At 31.6% G+C, this 19,994-nt stretch overlaps 2 protein-coding genes across 2 annotated transcripts in view; one reads left to right on the forward strand and one right to left on the reverse strand.

Annotated features, from left to right (window-relative positions):
• Positions 1–13,863, forward strand: part of LOC148283745 (5-hydroxytryptamine receptor 1-like) — a 204,854-nt gene extending 190,991 nt beyond the window's left edge. The window contains exon 4 of the mRNA XM_088243319.1: positions 570–13,863. Coding sequence (XP_088099445.1) covers positions 570–1,298 — 729 coding nt within the window. The 3' untranslated portion in view covers positions 1,299–13,863. The remainder of the gene's footprint in view (positions 1–569) is intronic.
• Positions 1–19,994, reverse strand: part of LOC148283746 (uncharacterized) — a 220,882-nt gene that overhangs the window by 147,565 nt on the left and 53,323 nt on the right. The window lies entirely within an intron of this gene.

Below are 19,994 nucleotides of genomic sequence, written 5' to 3' on the forward strand. Positions count from 1 at the left end.
TTTATTTAATATATTGTATTATATGAGGCGTGAACACTAAAACTGTTTTTTTATATATTTGAAATTTATTCATTGGATCATTACATTTATTTTACAAAAATATTAAAATTAATAATAATAAAAATAATAATGATAGTTTATTAGCACAAAGAACAATGACTTTTTCTATTACATACACACTTAGATAATAAATTTCTCTGGGTCATGTCTAGTCTGCCTAACTAGGTACAACCTGTTTTAAGGCAGACATTTTTATGCAAAAAATAATCAAAAACATTACTACCTACGTGTTAATTTACTATACAGTTGTACAATATTAATTTATTATTTTGGAATGTATTTTGAGTAAATTTTAACTTTTTCAACTTTCGATCGTTTGATTATTTTAAAGTTGAATCTGGTTTTATATACAACATATTACATTTTTTTGTAATTTAGCATACACAGCAAAAATAAAAATAAATAATTAAATATTTTTTTAACCGCGTTTTTAAACTCCTAAAAATTTTAACCGCTTGTGCATGTTAATCAGTAATTTTTTATATAAATTATGTGTTTTTATTTTACAGTGTGGCGTGGAGAAGTCGCTGTCAACGATTGGGCGTTGCTTCTCGGGAGAGCAGAGAAAGTCCAACGAATCCCAGTGCCCCATGCTACAGACCCCCATCAACCGAGCCAATGCAGCCGTCGTGCAAACAGAGGCGCAGCAAAACCAGACCCAAACCGCAAACAAACTGCAGAAGAAGAAACAATCAAAGAAGTCTAATAACTTTAAGAAAAGAGATTCCCTGAGCCTTTTTAAAGGCCACAAAGACCAAAAAGACTTTCATGGAAATGTTAACAGCTCTCCCCATCAGAAGAAGCTGCGGTTTCAATTGGCGAAGGAACGAAAAGCTTCCACAACTCTAGGGATTATTATGTCCGCATTCATCTTCTGCTGGCTGCCTTTCTTTGTCCTAGCCCTTGTCAGACCTTTCTTGCCAGATCAGGACATGATCCCGCACTCCCTCGCGAGTTTGTTCCTGTGGTTGGGTTACGCCAACAGTTTACTGAATCCAATCATCTACGCAACTCTAAACAAAGACTTCAGGAAACCGTTCCAAGAAATCCTGTACTTTAGATGCTCAAATCTGAACCACATGATGAGAGAAGAATTCTATCACAGCCAGTATGGAGACCCCGAGCAACACTACTGCGCTGTCAACAGCCTGAACAAGCAGGTTTACGAGGAGACTGTAGAAATCGTAACAACAGATGAGCGAGAACTTAAAGAAAGGACATCTGAAAGCTTTCTATGATCCGAAAGCCCGGGAGTCTCCGATAAAGACAACACTGTGATCTAAATAGACAAAAATATACATAATCTTAAGACATTCAAACTAAATTAAATTTCAAGGTGCAGAGCTAGGCAAACAATCAAACGCCATGTTCTTCAGTAACCTTTATTTTTAAGTCCTTGACTCTAGCTTCGACTGTGACGCTGTCAAAGAAGCCAGTGATAGTGCAAACTGTCTAGTCTAAATAATATTAAATTTTAAATATTCGAATTTAAAATGCAAAATGGTTACTTAAGAACTAGCAATATAATTTTAAGGAAGTTATCGATAATGTTACTTATAAATAATACAGCTATGGGCCAGTTTTCCATATTCCACATGAGCAAATCGCGAAAGATATCAAATCTAAATTCCCTTTTCTTTGGTAATAAAAAAATCATCAAAATTTTTGAACTTTCATTACAAATTTCATTAGAATTTTAGATGCTTCGTGACCTTTATCATCAAAATTAAAATTGAAGCCAGATTTTTATGATAATTTTTATTTGCGCCTTTGACATAAAACATAATGCTTACTAACATTTTAGTGTTTTTTAGCATTTTTCTTACTTTCGTAGAGTTTAAAAAAATACTATATGCAATTGTGAGCTCTTTTTCAAATTATTTAAACACTCATTAATTCATGTCTTATAATACGTAAAACAATGTAACGAATATATCAATCACAGTATAAGTATTTTGATCTACATTTGTATTAAGGAAAAAGTTTAATGCTTAGAACCAGACTAGGGAATTTAATATTGCAGTAAAACACAAAAAATAGTATTTTATTTATCGGAAATTGAACCCAAGATTTCAGGGATGGAACCAAACTTTCGAACTAAAACATCATGAAACAAATAAAAATAATCATTATGATTCCATGTCCGCTCCCTAATTGGAGCATATGGTGTCCGCGAAGATCCTCCAAGTCAGGTTCACGTCCCGTAGTTCTGACATGAATTGCCAATGAACAGTCAGCAGTGGACGTCGAGAACCTGATGCCTTGTAAAGTAGACAAGCGTGGTTAAAGCTCTCAGGAGGCATCCACAGTATATAGCCAAGCCAACCGTATCGCCTCCGATTGATAACAGTTGTCACCGGAATTTGCTGCGTCCATTTTTTTATTAAAAAAATATAAAAAAACAACTTCATATTCTGTGTCCGGGTGGATAAAAAATACAGTCTATGTGAGAAAAGAGCCAAAACCCTGGACGAGCGTTTTTGACTCGTAGTCATCAATTCCTTGGAAAGGATGATATGAACTAACCAATTTAAAGATGGTTTTACACTCAGTGTCCAGGAGAATGAAGAGTACAGGTCCGTGTGAGAAATAAAACCAGAACCCTGAACAAGTGTTTTCCACTCGATGGCTACTACCCTTAGTTAAAAATCTTGAAAAATTAAAAAAAATTGAGACACGAGTAAGGCCAACTCGTTCTATAGTATTTGGCGCATTCACCTAGTATTCTTGGGATCCTGGGTTCAATTCCTGGCACTGGACGAGAAATATTGGTTTTGAAGGTGGTTTTAAATTGCAATAATTCAAAGTTCCTCTACTGGTACCTGAATCGTTAGACTGATCATCTTACCTTTCATGTAACCAAAATGCTTAAGATAACTTTTGTAGTATTAGATAAAACCTGGTCTTCTTTTGATATTTTTAATGAAACATTTGTTAAGAGATCACTTGAATTTATTAAGAAGCACAATTGAACGTAGTTATGCAGAAAGCAGCCAATCCATAATTTCGAAACAACGCGATATTCACGTTATCGCGTGCAGTAAGGTAAATTCTATGTTCTGCTAAAAACAGTCAGACCGCTTTCATACTAAAAACTGTGTTAATCACCTTCTGAAAATGGTGTCGATCACAAAAACTGCTTTTCTCAATATGCAGAAAACACCTACAGCACTAGAAAAAATATGGTACTTTAAAAATTATTGAAACTGGTCAAATACATAATTAGATTCTTGTTTGTTATATTTAAAAAAACGAATGTTCTCATTATTTATCATTTGTTAGAGTCGAAAACATTCCAACTGTTGTGTTGACTTGATTGTTCACTCTTTTCACAAAAGTGCTATTATCTCAGTTTCACTTTTTAATGGCTGGCTGCTTTCTGCATAACTACGTTCAATTATAAAGTTTTATAAAGCACAAATATTTTCATCTTGAAGCATTAACATATTTATATTTATAGACATGCCCTTATTTTTTTATTTTTTTATAATTTATTTTTAAATATTTTTTGAGGGCAATTTTCAACGAGTTGTAAATAACTCACAATTGAAAAATGGAAATCAAGTTTGGGTAGAGTGGGATTTGAACCACAGACCTTTGAGCCGTGAGTCCGAGACACTAGCCACGGGACCACAACCCGATTCAATTAAAATTATAACACTCATGCCCAAACGCTCAGTCATGCCCAACGCGTATTTAAGGGGTTAAATGCAAAACTGCCACTGTGCATGATCACTATTTATGGGAAGATCAACAGAACCAGTAGCCAAATTACTATTTTTTTTTAGTTCTAAGTGTAAAATTCAACTTGTCCACAACTCGATTCAATTAAAATTATAACACTCATGCCCAAACGCTCAGTCATGCCCAACGCCTATTTGAGGGGTTAAATGCAAAACCGCCACTATGCATGATCACTATTTATGGGAAGATCAACAAAACCAGTAGCCAAATTACTATTTCTTTTGAGTTCAAAGTGTAAAATTAAACTTAAAATGAATACTTGTAGTCTTTTACTTGCTATACCACGCTCGAGTTGTACATTGAACTTAAAATAAATAGTCTTTTTGCTGCTGGTTTAGTTGGTCTCAGTGGTCGTTTTGCATTTAACCCCCTCATTTAGTCATTCTTTGACCCCCAGCCATGCGTGACGCTTAGAATCGAAACCAAAATGCATGATTGAGTCATGAAACCGTGGAAAAAAAACTGTGGATAAATATCATAAAAAGGATTGTGTTACTTTTTATGGGCATTCGTGGGGTTAACAAAACTTAAAGCAACTAATATTCAAACGTAAATACATTTTTTGTAAACAAGTCAAACAACGCCTAACGGTGTAATTGCAAAGCTCTTTTTACTTACAGGACTGCACTGATAGGAATACGTTTTTAAAATATAACAAATATGATTAAAATTATTTATTGACAATTCTTGATGGAATTCTATTGTAATGACGTAATTGCTTATATGTAAATATAAGTTATTAATTTAAAAATACTTGGTACCCTTCCACATATTTATTTGACCAATTAGCGCTTTCACTCTCTAATGGGCATCTTCAGACTGGTGAATATTATACAGTGTAAGGATAATTAATATAAAACTAAATATTATCTTAAGTGTACACCGCCAACACATGAACATTTGGCTTCACATAGATTAAATAACGATATATATAACTTTGCATCACATTTAAACAAGTTAAAACTTAATTTTGACGAATCAAAAGACATCAAAATTTTACATATAGGACATAAAGGTCCAAAGTTGGATAGAATATAAATTTTAGAAATAGATAGGTTAAAACTAATTGAGATAGAATTTTAATAAATCCGCATTTAGAATTAAAAAACTCACCCTTATTAGTCCCCTTGGTTGAACCCTGTACATTTTAATAAAACATTAAATGTTTTTCATAGAATAGAATCCTCTCTTACAGTACACCGCCAACACATGTTTCAATAATTTGTCCCACTCTGTTCCATTGAAATATTGCGCATTGTATATCTTTCAACTTACTTTTAAATGTACCTACACTTTAGATAATATTTAGTTTTATATAAAATATCTTTACACTGTATAATATTCACCAGTCTGAAGATGCCCATCAGAGGGGGAAAGCGCTAATAGGTCAAACAAATAAGTGGAAGTTTACCAAGTATTTTTAATTAATGACTTATATGTAAATATAAGTTATTTTATCATTATAAATGTGAGTTAATATTATTTTTGGATTCCACAAAATCCAGTAAAAATAAATAAATGGGTTGAAATTATAAGGAATAAATCTGATTGGGATTTACCAAAAACGAATGTTGATTATTAACTTTCAAATAAAAACTTTTTGATCTTTAAATGCAACCCTGGTAAATATAAACTCAATTACTATGGGTATGTTGTCGTGTCACTACTTTTTAAAAATATTTTACTCTTTAGGGCGGGTCTATATATCAATATGTCTATGTCTACCAGTGCAATTATATTTTACAAATTCTTCAATATTTTAAGTAAAAGCTTCATGATAACAGCACGTGTGGAAAATGAAAAATCTGCTTTGTTTTTATTGAAAGCCCAAAGATTTCTAGTTAATAAAATATGCATGGCACGTTATGTTTTTAGATTGTCAGCACGAACAAAAGATTGTAAATATTTTAGAACTTGACGAAGCTGATTGGGTATTTGAAAAAATAAATGATTCATGAAATTGCTACGAATAGATAAATCAATGTTTTCAAAATAGTGCTACCATATTAACTAATATTTTCTTAATTAAATGTAAGTAAGTAATTGTATGTAACCACTTGAGTTTTCTAAGTCTACCGGCTTCGAGAAGTACCCGCGCCTCTTCGTATGAACACTCATTACAATAACATGAAAATCCCACTAGGGGAAAGTCGGGCAAGATGGTTACGGTGGGCAAAACGGGTACTTCTCATATGTGACTATTGACGCAAAAACTAAACAAAACATTTGCACGGATTGTTAACTTACTCCCCCCGTATGCAAATAAGTCCACTTTGGCGTACCGGGAGAGTAATACATGTTCACGAGAGCGTCTACAAATTTTCCAGACCGAAACTAAAAACAAAATAAAGATAAATACGCTGTGTTATTACGATTTGTGTAATATTTACTGTGCATCAATATTTTTATTTTGAAAAAAAAAATATTTGCGTTCTTACAATTTACCCAAATATTTTAATTTTGAGGGCCCTTTTTAAAAAGTTGTAAATAAATGACTATTAAAAAATGGGTATCAAGTTGGAGTAGAGTGAGATTCGAACCACGGACCTTTGAGCCGTGAGTCCGAGACACTAGCCACGGGACCACAACATTGGTTTATATGTTAATTTTAACGTGTACAATTTACTGAGAAAGTGTTACGATTTGTGAAATTTTGTTCAATTACTTGAATATGGGTATCCGTTTTCTCTTTCTCCAACATGCAAAACAGGATTTTTTCAAAGTTTAGATAATAATGTATTACTTAAAAATGATAATTCTTAGTTATCTAATCATATAAATTTTGTTCACTGAAGTAGCATTGTAAATTTGTGTTGATTTTATTTAATATTTTTTAAACCTTTTAATGAGTTTTTAATACCAATGTTAATGGAACCGTCTTGCCCTACCTTTCCCTATTCATAAAATTTGCCCAAAAATATAAAACCAACGTGCTGATAGGACGCACGCGAAGGATAACGCTAATCAGTAGTGCGCATTGTTGTTGGCTAAAACGGCATTTGTCCTGTTAGCACGTTGGTTTTATATTTTTGTGCAACGACTTTATGGTAAAGGCTCAGAGTTAAAAAGCGCTACAGCTCCAAATACGCCATTTCGCTCTATTTCATAGAACAAAAGTGTCGCAAATTTTCGATTTGGTTTTTGGTTTAACAACACGTGTAACAGACGGTTTCGTCGCTGCGCTTGCAATTCTTGACCAAAATTTTGCTGTTTTTTTTTAAATTAGCCAAAATGGTGTTTGTCTCACGAGTAACAATAGGCACTCAATGCAGTATTTTATCTTGTTTTTAAATATGTATTCGGCATTTCTTATCACCCACAGAATTTTGTCAAAGCCATGGACAATTTTCTTAGTTTCATGTACCTCAAACATAAGTTTTATAAAATTAGAAATGCAAAAATTTAAGTGAAGATATTTTGTTCACAAATACAACCTCTAATCTATGATGAAAAGTTTGAGGAACTATTGAGTCCACTGGAAAATGCATCGCAAGCATTCAAAAATGTAACTCACTGTTTCTAGGTAAGTCCGAATGTTCGAATACCATGCAGTTAAGAATGTAGAAAGTACTTAAATGTTTGAAACTATAAATGCCTGTATCCTGAAAATCTTGTGTGATGAGGAAAACCGATATCATATCTAAGCTTCACTGACAGAATGTATTAAGTCAATAAAACAAGTTCCGAGATAATCGCATTTAAAGCTTTTTTATTCATTCAACGCATTATTTCTCCCACAATTTCCTTTTTTTAAAGCTTTCAAAGAGTCATCTTTATTCTAGGCATAGCATAAAATTTTAAATCAACATCTTGCAGAAATATTCAAAAATATTTTAAATATATAAAGACTGTTGACTTAATGAATTCTGTCAGTATAGTCTCGATATTTGAATTTAGGAAAAAAAATACTACCCGAATAACATATTTTTGTTTCATAAGTTTTTGTCAGTATGGGCGGCTCTATAGCGTTATTCATGTAAAAGTGGATAGTGGGACTTGCATGTTGTTGTAATTAGTGTCCTGACGAAGAGTTGGGTATGCCTCGAAACTGATAAACATTTTTTAAAATCGGTCAATGATTATATTAACGTATTTACTAATATTTAAAAAAATGCTTGACCATAAAGTTAATGCTTTAAACATGTTACAATATTTTGAGTTTGTCTAAATGTTTGTAGACAAAATACTGGATTTAACGCCCTAGGGAGCTATTAGGATTGACAAATTATAACAGGGATGTAGAACATTTTAGAGAAGGGAATATGGTAGTCTAGGTATTTATAGGGCTTGTGACCACAACATTTTTTTATTTTTTTTAAATGAAATATTTGCGTTTTTATTACGTATATATTTGATTTTGAGGGCCGTTTTCAACGAGTTGTAAATAACTTACTATTAGAAAATGGGAATCAAGTTGGGGTAGAGTGGGATTCGGACCACGGACCTTTAAGCCGTAAGTCCGAGACACTAGCCACGGGACCACAACCTGGCCTGTGACCAGACTCTTCACAACAATAAACTTTTTAGCTCTTTAATATCAATCGCAACAAATAATAAGTCAACAGATGGAAGAATTGAAGAAATATGGATGTTCAAACATAGGCAAAATGGTTAATGTTACACTTGGTGTAAAATGCCCACTAAAACAAATTACGGACAAAGGCATTATACTTTTCTGGTCCCTAAGCTATACAACTTTTTAAGTAAGGACATATTGGTGAACAAAATGAAAAATAATATTTTCAAAGCTCGAGTCCATAAATGGAGGAAGCTGAGGAATATGTTTCATATATAAGAATTTAATTTTAGTTTCTTGAAAATCCTTTCTCGTTTTATTGATGTAGTTTTTATGTTTTTTTTTTTATTTTTTATTTCTTTTGAAGTTTTACACAACAATTGATGTGAAAGTATGTACAATTATGAATAAAATAAATAATACACTTGGAGTGGCTACATCCATAAATAAAAATAAAATTACTTTGAATATACCTTTTGTATAAACATTTTCATTTGTATACTATGTATTTGTATTTTATATTAGATTAAATAAAAAATAAAATTAATAAATAAAAATAAACCCGCCAATGATAGGTTATAAACCCTGTTAATGCCTTTTTAAATTCCTAACTAACTAACTAACCATCACGCCATTTCCCCAGAGGGGTAGGCAGAGAGGATAGAACGCCACACCACTCTGTCCTGGCACACTTCCTTTGCTTCCTTCACATTCATACATCTTCTCATGCACGCACGTCGATTATTCCGACTTTTCACATGACTTAAATTCCCTTCTCTAAAATGATATATATCCCTGCTTTAAATATGTAATTAGAATATAATATTTTATTGCTTACTCTCCATTATTAAAAAATATCATTAATGAAAACAGCAATTTATTCTATTAAAAATTTAAAAGGAAAATTAAATCCGCGTTGTGGTCCCGTGGACTGACGGATTACAGGTCCAAGGCTCAAACACCGCTCTCTCAAAACTTGATTCCTTTTTCTAATAGTCAATTATTTACAACTAAATGAAAATGACCCCAAATGTTGAAATATTTTGTTAAATTATAAAAATGCAAATATATCAATATTAATTTTTAAAAGCAAATAAAAACTGACTTTTTATTAAAATTAGTTAAACAAGTGTTCCTTTGGCGATTTTGTTTCTGTCAATCAACGAACTGTAATCTAATGTAAATCCAAAAGAAAAGAGAAAACACTATGAATTATTTCGAAAGCAAACGCCGCGCCGTACATATTATGATTATTCGCAAATAAATCTGTGTTTAATGATTTTGTAATTACATTAAAGCTTTATAAAATATGCACAAATAAGAAAATATAAAAATGAGAAAGAAATTAAAAAAATATTATTTTACTTCAGAGTTTATTTAATAAAAATAAATTATGATAAAAAGTTTGTTTATCGCCTTTAGCTTATCTCTAATATTTTGTGTAAAATTTGTTAGAGACATTCGCAGCAATTCTGTCAAATGCTCGTTTGTAGCTCGTAACGATGTTTTGATTTTACAAACTTCCTAGAGGAGTAAGGATTTATAATATTTAGAAAGGAAAACTCGCGAAAATACAATTATAATTGGGAAGAAAAGCATTTTAATTTTTAGGAGGCATTCGGAGCCGCACTTAACCCAACAAAAGGCCGCATAACCCACGTCTGGTGCTGGAGTCCAGGGCAAAACCACAAGCGTACATAAACATCAATCTTCGAAATCGCACTACTCGCTCTAACACTTTATTTGCTGAGGAAAACTATAAGACCAACACTGGGACCAATCTGAAAAATTCTGCTGACTTTTCTCGAATCCAGGACTTAATGACTGCCTTTACCTCATCATCTGAGGTGTACTGATTACCCTTGAGGTATCTCTTGAGTCGAGGAAAAAATAAAAACAGCAAGGCGCAAGATCGGGGAGTAAGGAGGGTGTGGAATCGATTCCAACTTCAGGTTTCTCAGAATCTCTTCAGTTGCGCGCGAGGTGTGTGGACGAGCGTTGTCATGTTACAAGATTATTGAATTATTTTACGGAGTCTTAATTGCTATTATTTTTAAATAATTATTATTTTGATAGTAAAACTACCAACACATTAAAATAGTGTATTTGGGACTACTGATGTTTATTGCATTATAACAAAATGGACTTCAGATTTTTATTCAAACATAAAAAAGCATTTTTGGGATGAAAGTAGAGGAGCAGAGCTATTTTTTTATATAATAACTTATACAAAATAGCTTATTGCGATAATTTCTGCATTTTTAAAATAAAAACGGCAAAAAATGGACTCCCGTGATTTATACTTTAAGGCACAGATTATTATTAATATTTGAAGCATAAACATTGTAGGCAAACACTTCAATAAATGTTAGTCAATTTTTTTTATACAATTACGTACTTACCGATTTTTCCATGTCTACCGGTTTCGAGACGTGCCCGTCTCTTCAACAGGACACAAACAGGATGCAAATCCCACTAAACATCTTTATCAAAGTAGCTGCACAGAAATATAGAACCAATGTGCTGATGGGACACACGCTATTAGAAGCTCACACAACGATGGAACATATTAATGGTGTAGAGTAGGATTTGCATGTTAGTGTAATTAGTGTCCCGACGAAGAGATGGGTACATTTCAAACTGGTAGACAGGTTTTATACAAATATCAACTCACATATGTTGAAATGTTTGACCACAAAGTCAATGCTTCAAATATTCAATAATTTTTTTTTTTAATTTAAAATCTAAGCATAATACAAAATCAGCTGTTTTTCTAGTAATTTCATTTCTAAGCGTTAATATTTTTGATCTGTCAGATTCAGATTTTTAAAAAATATTTTGACATTTCATCATTCAAATTGATTTAATTTTCCAATGGATTCTGAAAACTAAATTAAATAAGAAATTTCAATAAATATTTTTCTAAGGGTTCTTTTTGGCGTTTGAGATATTTTCAATAAAAATATTCTTAGAAAAAATCTCCACATTCGTTTAAATAAAAACGCGGCCTAGAATTTCTTTCACTTATTTTTTTTTATAAACAATTTTCGTACCGTAGTACATATTTTAATACAATATTAAATGGAGCCAATTTGTTTTTTTTTCTTTTACTATTGTTTAAGTTTTTAACGTTCACATTTGCATGTAATTAAAATAAAACCGCTCTCATTTAAACCACTTATTTTTTATTTGATTACCCACCGGTTTCGGAGCTACAAATGCTCCTTTATCAAAGTATAATTGAAAATTATAATGAAAATAAAATTTTGTTATTAGTGTTACACAATTCTTATTATTTTACAGGAACACTACTACAGTTTCGGGAGAACACTCTTCCCATCGATGAGTGATATAAAACTAATATAGTAAACACAGAATATTGTACACAATGCATTGAAGTTAAACAAAAAATAAACATATTAATCAGTGAAACTTAAAGCTGGGGGGTTTTTCCCCCCTAATCTAAGGTGTTAGCATATATATGGATAGTTATCTAAAGTACAGATATGAAAATATGATCAATGAGGGAAAGGACGCTAAGTAGAATTCATTTCTGAAAATTTGACACATAAGTGGAAATTAAAATAATTAAGCCTAAGATTAAATATGTTGAAAGACATCACTCGGCTAAGAGAGTGTTAACAGACGCGGGTCTAAGAGGGAAAGTGGAGTGAGGGAGATCGCAAAGGGAACATAGTCAATAAGGGTGAGGGGTGATTAAATGTGTGATGATTTACACATTTAATCACCCCTCATTTTACAATCACACCCTAAAACTCCTGCACCAAGTAAATAACAAAGGCAGTAATATGAATAATCTAGAAATAATAGAAATTCACAAAAATTTAAACTCTCAGAACAACTTAATTAATTATCACACATTTAATCACCCCTCGCCTTTATTGACTATGTTCCCTTTGCAACCTCTTTCACTCAACTTACCCGCGTCTGTTAACACTTTCTTAGCCGAGTGATGTCTTTCCACATATTAGGCTTAATTATTGTAACTTCCACTTCTGTGCTAAATTTTAAGAAATAAATTCTACTTAACGTTATTTCCCTCATTGATCGTGTTTTCATATCTATACTTTCAATAATAATAATGTTTGGATAATTTATATAGCGCCATTATTGTGAAAATCACCTCAAGGGCGCTGTACAATAATTAAATATCCCAACACGTCTTGTAGCTACAGAGCGCATGGACGGTTGGGATTCTAGTTCCTCGTCTCCAATTATGATATAATACAATTATGATATATTTGAGCTAGATAACAGAACGTCTTGCAGCTACAGAGCGCATGGACAATAAGAAATCTAGCCCCTATTTCCATTTTTCTTTTTTCTTTTTTTATTTGACAATGAAGTTTAGTGATATTTTAAAAACGAAATAAAAAGCAAATTTACAAGTTTAGAAGTTAGATAACAAAAAGTCTTTCAGCTACTGAGCGCATGGACGGTTGAAATTCTAGACCCCATTTACTAAATTAAGATATTTGATTGTTGATAACATTTAGATAATATGATAAAAATAATATGATAGCTAACATCACAAAAAGTCTTGCAGCTTCAAAATGCATCGACAAATGGAATTTCAACAACATTGAATGATTTTAAAAAGTTTCTAATAAAAAATAATTTAAAAAAACACAATAATAATACATTGAGCAAAGAACCAGTAGTATGTCAATTAAGTGAACATGTAACAGCACAAAAAGTAAAATTTATAAAACTAAACAAAGATGGCATTCCTTAACTTATTATTAAGGTTAACAAGACAATAGACGATACTCTAACTCAAACTCGTCCCTGTTTTATTTTGGTATTTAGTATAACTATCCATATATATTATGCTAACACCTTAGATAAAGGGGAAAAAACCCTGTTTTAAGTTTCGCTGATTCATTTGTTTATTTTTTGTTTTAATTCAATGACATTGTGTACAATATTCTGTGTTTACTATATTAGTTTTATATCACCCGTTGATGGGAGTAGTATTTTTGTAAAAAATAAATAATTGTGTAACACTAATAACAAAGTTTTATTTTCATAATAATTTATAATGAAGTGTTACGAAGTAAATGCCGATTCAATTAACAATATTATATTTGAGAATTTAATATATGATCAATTCTATTTCATATTTTAGCAGTGTCAGCATAAGTCTTATACATATACGTCAGTACGACACCTAGTACAATTATATATATTCTTCAGTGAATTTTTATTTATTTTTATAATTACACAATTGATGCATGTTTTTTTTATTTATACAATTTATAGATTTTTGTCTTGCAACTAGCAGGAATTGAACCTGCGACGCCAGTTTCACAGTTGGCTGTTTAACCAATTATTGCCTGTCATTACACTATTGCACCTTTCAAATTCAAATGTTTGCTTGAAAAGCGATTTATCGGGAATTTAATTTAATGCATTTTGTGAAAATAACGACTTGTAAGAAAAAAAAACTATTTATTGTAAACGTCTGGATTTGAAGTACTACCTACTTGCCTATCATTTCCAAAATAAACCCATTAGATGACTGTGTACATAAACTGTATTTTAAAAATATGTTTAAAGCGATTTGTTTACGGTTAGAAATGTTTATGTAAATATTAATGTTCAGAATATAAATTGTTGTATCGTGTAAAAATAATAGGAAAAATAAATATTAAATGCTTTGATATGAGTGAGAATTAAAATTAATTTATAAACCTACGTTTGTTTTCTAAAGCAATATTCATACATGTTTTTGGTTCTATGTATTTAGTCGTGATTTATTTATTACTGTAAAGAATATTATCATAATAAATAAAAAAGTATGTAAACTGATTGTGTTTTTATTTATTTACGACATTTCTGCTATTTGCATTACATCTTAATTTATGCAAACGACCGCAATCTTCATAAAGATCATTTCTGTGTACGTGAGATGTCACTGAACTCCTCCTAAACGGCTCAACCGATTTACGTGCTGTTTTCAAAGAAATGTAGATATTTGCGCTGCGCGTGTTCGTAGATATTATAATCTTTAATCGAATATGTAATAAAGAGGTTAAAAGCATAAATGTCAAACAAAATAGTTTTATATCACCCGTCGATGCGAAGAGTGCTCTCCTGAAACTGTAGTAGTATTCTTGTAAAAGAATAAAAAATGTGTAACACTAATAACAATGTTATATTTTCATAATAATTTATAAGGAAGTGTTGCGAAGTGAATGCCGACTTTATTAATAATATTAGTTTGATAGTATTAATATTTGAAAAAATGCAATAAACCATTGAAATTCTTAATTGTAAGTATGTTAGTAAACTAATAGTGTAATGGTCAGCGCATTTGCCTACCATGCAAGAGATCTCGAGTTCAAAACTCGGCATGGTTCATATGAAATATTGATTTAAAAGGGATTTTTTCACACCAGAATATTTCATAGATCCTCGACTGGTACTCGAAGCGTAAGACTGGTCATCTTCTTTTCAAGTAACAAAAGTTATCAAGATGCGCTGCAATTGGTGTACCAATGCATTGCCCTATGCACCATTAGGTGGGGAAAGGGAATTATGATTATTATGTTGGGTCGGGTCAATTATTTAATGCAAGCGAGTTGTAGTCTCATGGCTTGTGTTGCGGACTCACGGATCAGAGATCCGAGGTTCGAACCCCACTCTGCCTCAACTTGATTTCCATTTTCTAATAGTGAGTTTTTAACTCGTTGAAAATGGCCACCAAAATTGATATATTTGGGTCAATTATAAGAACGCAAATATTTATTTTTTACTAAAAAAAAAAAAAAAAATTAAGTCAATATAAATACGGCCTCGTGGCGTAGTGGTCAGTACGTTTATCTACCATGCAAGAGGTTTCAGGTTCGATTTCCGACATGGTTGACATGAAATATTTATTTAAAAAAGTGTTTTTAGAATATTTTATAGACCCTGGATTGGCACCTAAAGCGTAAGACTGATCATCTTACCTTCATGTGACAAAAAATATCAAGTAACGCTAAGACTCGTGTAGTAATGCAATGCCTTATGCACCATTAGGTGTGGAAAGGGAATGATGATGATGATATAAATACAGTTATGGTGGGTTTATGAACTACCTGCACCGTTTTAAACTTGTGATGATGAAACCCCTCAAGATGTTTTCCACTTCTTGATGCTTTGCCCCTTTTTCAGCGTCTAAAGACAACCAGGAGGCGCATGCAGAATCGTTGATGAGGAACTACACATCCATTCGGCTAGAAGTCACAATAACTTATAAGTGCATTATTGTACTTATTCAGTGTATAAAATATGTTTACTTGAATAGAGAATTGTTTAGTAATAATTTAAATCATATTAGTAATAGATCCGATAGTGTACTGTCAGTTCCAGGATGCAGAGCTAAGTTCGCACAGAGGCACTCCTCACATGTTGGTCCAAGATCCTTCAATTTTGTAACCAAGGAACTACAAAACATTAAATAACTGGTACATTTTAAAGTAGGTTAAAGGTTTGGATCAGCATGGAAGGAACAGATAGACACATTCTTTAAAAAAATAATTAAAATTAAAAATAAATAAATCATGTTTTCGGAATATCAGCATATGTTAATTAATTTTTTTTTTCTTTTTTTCATATTCATGTCATACCATATATGTATGTATCCCGGAGCCGTGTAAACACGTGATTATATAACCATGCGTTGCGTCCCGGTCCCGTGTTTTCACGTGGTTTACCGGCGGTCTAAAAAAGTGCATTTTATTGACATTTAGTGACTTTTATTAGTACTTTTGCTGCTGGTGGTATACCACGGGACCGGGACACAACGCATGGTTATTATAATCACATGTTTACACGGCTCCGGAATACAAAGCACAGAAAAAGGATTGAGACCCTGTATATGTGCGAACATTGCAATGCGCAATGTGGGTCTCCATATAGACCAATGTTGGCAAAACTATCATAAAAAAATAACTTATTTAATTATTTCAAATAAATTAAGAAGTTTCAATTGATTTAACCTAGTATTTTTATAATTATGACACTTTTAAGAAACCCCTCACAAAGCATGAAATTTCACAAAAATGGGCCGGGCACAAGGTAAATTCTATGTGTATTCGGACGGTGCCTTTTAATAATTAAAAAAGGAATGGTCCACGCTCAGACGTTAAAGTCTTCTTTGTGGGCATTTTTTCCCACTCATGTTATGGCTTAATTTTAAGATGTATTTTTCTAAAGGGTATTTTTGTAATTATATTTCTTTGTAAATAATATGTGTATGGAAAAATAAACAAATAAAAAAATAAAAAATCTCGAGAGGTAGCATCTTACATGGTTAGAATAGTGCTGGTAATTAGGACAGTAAATGATAACAGGACACAAAATTCCGCTCATACACGCGTTTGTGTAATATTCATGTAAAAAAGTGAATTGAACAGGAATGTTGCGTCTCATAAAATGAAATAATACGGAACAAAATGGACACCAAGTCCTTGGAACAATAGGCATAATCTCCCAGTCTACACACGTGCGTTCCCAGAAATTCTTCAGCAGCCAGTGGACCACGTGGTGACGGTATCTACCTACTGTCTACAAAAGATTCTCTTCGGACATCTATCTCCCTTTGTTAACCATGGAGTTGATAGAGTGCTTTATTTATTTAGTTTTTTATTGCTTACTTCTTGGCATGAACACTTGACAAACTTGCTACTATGCTCTATTTTTTGTAAATTTATTGATATCATTCTAATTTTGCTAGAATTCCACTCGTCCATGCGCTTTGTAGCTGCACGATGATTGGTTATCTAGCTTTCATATATCAACTTTAAAATACCTAAATTTTGTAAATGGGGTCTAGAATTCCAATCCAATTCCAATGCGCTTAGTAGCTGCAAGACGTGTTGTAATCTTACTCCTTTTTATTATTCATATTATTTTTATTTTTTTTAGTATCATTAATACTAAAAAAATCCATTTGAGAAATATGAACCTTGTATTTGTTTACATAAGTTGCATCCAATTTTTATCAAACTCAAAAATGAGTATCAAAAGTCAAATAAAATGGTCAAATAACATGTCATTCAAAAGAAAATTTTCTGTTCTCTAAGCAATTTTATTTGTCTTTGCGTTACATTGTTACTTTTGATTACATGCCTTCAAAATGGAATGTCTATTAGACAAAAAGTAAGCATTTTAACCATATTCTGTTTGCTTTTAGCTCATGGGTATTTCCACAAGCTGCTAGTAAAGTTAAAATATAATATACTAACAGACCCGACAGACATTGTCCTGCCCGAACGTTGGCAAAATACTTTTCATCGGCAAGTAGGTACCTAGGTACTTATTTGTGATTGAATTGCAAAACATAAAATTAATATTATTTCAAATATGTCATTCTTTTTGCAAACGTCAAACTCCAGTCGTCTCGCCAACAAAGGGGTGCACTTACTCTCGACAACACTCGACCATAAATGAACCGTTATGGGTCTCTAAGGTTCGGGTAATCTGATACCTGATATATAATGGCAATTTCTAAGTACAATTCATGAGTACGATTTTTTATTTTAACCTTGAAATAACGAGTAGTCATCACATATGTCAAACAATATAAAAAAAACTAATTAAATATCAAGAATAATTCATTATATGTCAATTTTAGTTTTTTTTGAGAACTCGTAAATTTATTTGTCTTGCGGTGTATGTAGGAATACGATTTTTAAAAATGTGTTAATTTAATATTATTTTAGTGTTACCCAAAAATCCAATAAAAAGAAAGAAATGGGTAGAAATAATAAGGAATTTAAGGAAAGAATCTGATTGAGATCCACAAAAAAACAACATCTTTCCATTTTTTTGCAAATGCATTCTTCTTGAATGCAACCCTTGTAGATGGATAAATAAAATATTTATACTCCTTAATTATTTTTTACATATTAGATTAAAGATTTTAATATCTACGAACACGCACAGCGCAAATATCTATATTTCTTTGAAAACCGCACGTAAATCGGTTAAACCGTTTAGCAGGAATACGGTGACATCACACATACAGAGGAATTATTTATAAAGATATTTAGTGCAGAATTTTACAGTTCTAATGAAATATATAACTATCAATGTATTCAAAACGTGTTTATATTTATATTTTCGAGTTTAAAAATGAGCACATACAAAAGGCTCTCAGATGCCATCACGTCATTTCGACGTCACGCGTTACGACCGACGACTAGGGTTCTAATAAAGATTGCGTAGAAGTTTGGCGCCAAAACGTCATACGTGCCGTTTGTCCCACAGGGTACATGACGTTTCGTTTTCGGATAGTTCAAAATATGCATATTTTAAACCTTTGTAGAAAATTTATCCGGCGTCGCACAAAAAAAATATTAATACCATAAATATATGAATAAAACGTGAAAGTTGCCTATTGAGGAAATAAAGGAGAAACGTGACTATTGAGGAAATAAAGGAGAAAACAAATAAGATGAATAAAAAAAGTACATTGCTGAATAATTTGTTATAAAACAATAAAGGAGAATTATCGGGGTCGGTATTAGATAAGAACGCCTTTCTCGAAAACTGCCGTGAAAGTTTAATTATAAAAACTTTTACCTTAAGAATGGGTGTTTTTAAAGTTATTTACGTTTTTTTCCAAATGAAGGGGACAAGTGGACAAATTAGCCAATAATGTAATCTTCTAATTAATTTTTTCTTCAATCCCTCGATTGTCGGAGTAGTCAAAAATGCTCACTTTCGTCTACTTGACATTTGGTTTTGAAGGCTTGTAATCGAATAAAATAATAAATTTTACGTAAAAAAAACACGAAATTTCGTAGAACAGAATTTTTTTATTGAAAACTCTATAATGTTAACCATTAAATTTTAATTTTTATATTCCTTTTATTGATTTATTTTTAACATTATATGTTAGCGTGTTTATTGAATGTAACCATTGTGTTATAATATGTACATGTAAACTTTTAATGCTTTTTTTTTCTCGTTTATCTAATTTTTATTATTTTATGTGTTTATTTGTACACAATACGTATTTTTTGTAAAGTAAAAGGCACTACGTGCCGTGTATATTGATAAAAAAATACATAATATTTCTGTCTGATATTTTTTCTAGCCCTTTTAATTATTAATCCCAAATTAAAATGTGTCAAATTCAAACATTTTAAAATACTTTAAGCATTTAAAAACTCAAGTGTTTGTCACGTTATTATTATTTTAATTTAAATAAAAATACAAAGTTAATTGTAATTTACTGTTTTAATTAATAAAGCTACAGAATTAATTTCTTGAAGGGGAAAAGAAATTATTTTTCTCCTTTGAAGCTGCTTCTCTAAAATATTTTCCGTTGCTTCTCAATTTTTCTGCTAACTTAGCCAACTTTAAAATAATGTTTTTTTAGTATAACAATAATACCTGTGGTCAACTAAATTTTTGTGACAATAGATTTTTCTAGATTGGGTGTAGTCTGCGTAACTAGGCAAAACCAGTCTATGCCATATGTACCATTATATGTGGAAACAGAATAAAAATACATACAAATTTGTATGTAATCATTTATCGACTTGTATATGTCTACCAGCTTCGAGACGTACCAGTATCTTCGTCAGGACAATAAATCACTCTAACATTTTTAAATAATAAATTTATTCAATCGGGTACGTTGGTGTACGCTTCTAAA

Source organism: Micrasema longulum, unplaced genomic scaffold, assembly GCF_059751315.1.
Source record: "Micrasema longulum isolate JH-2025_06_02 unplaced genomic scaffold, ASM5975131v1 h1tg000205l, whole genome shotgun sequence".
In the NCBI taxonomy this organism is placed as follows: domain Eukaryota; kingdom Metazoa; phylum Arthropoda; class Insecta; order Trichoptera; family Brachycentridae; genus Micrasema; species Micrasema longulum.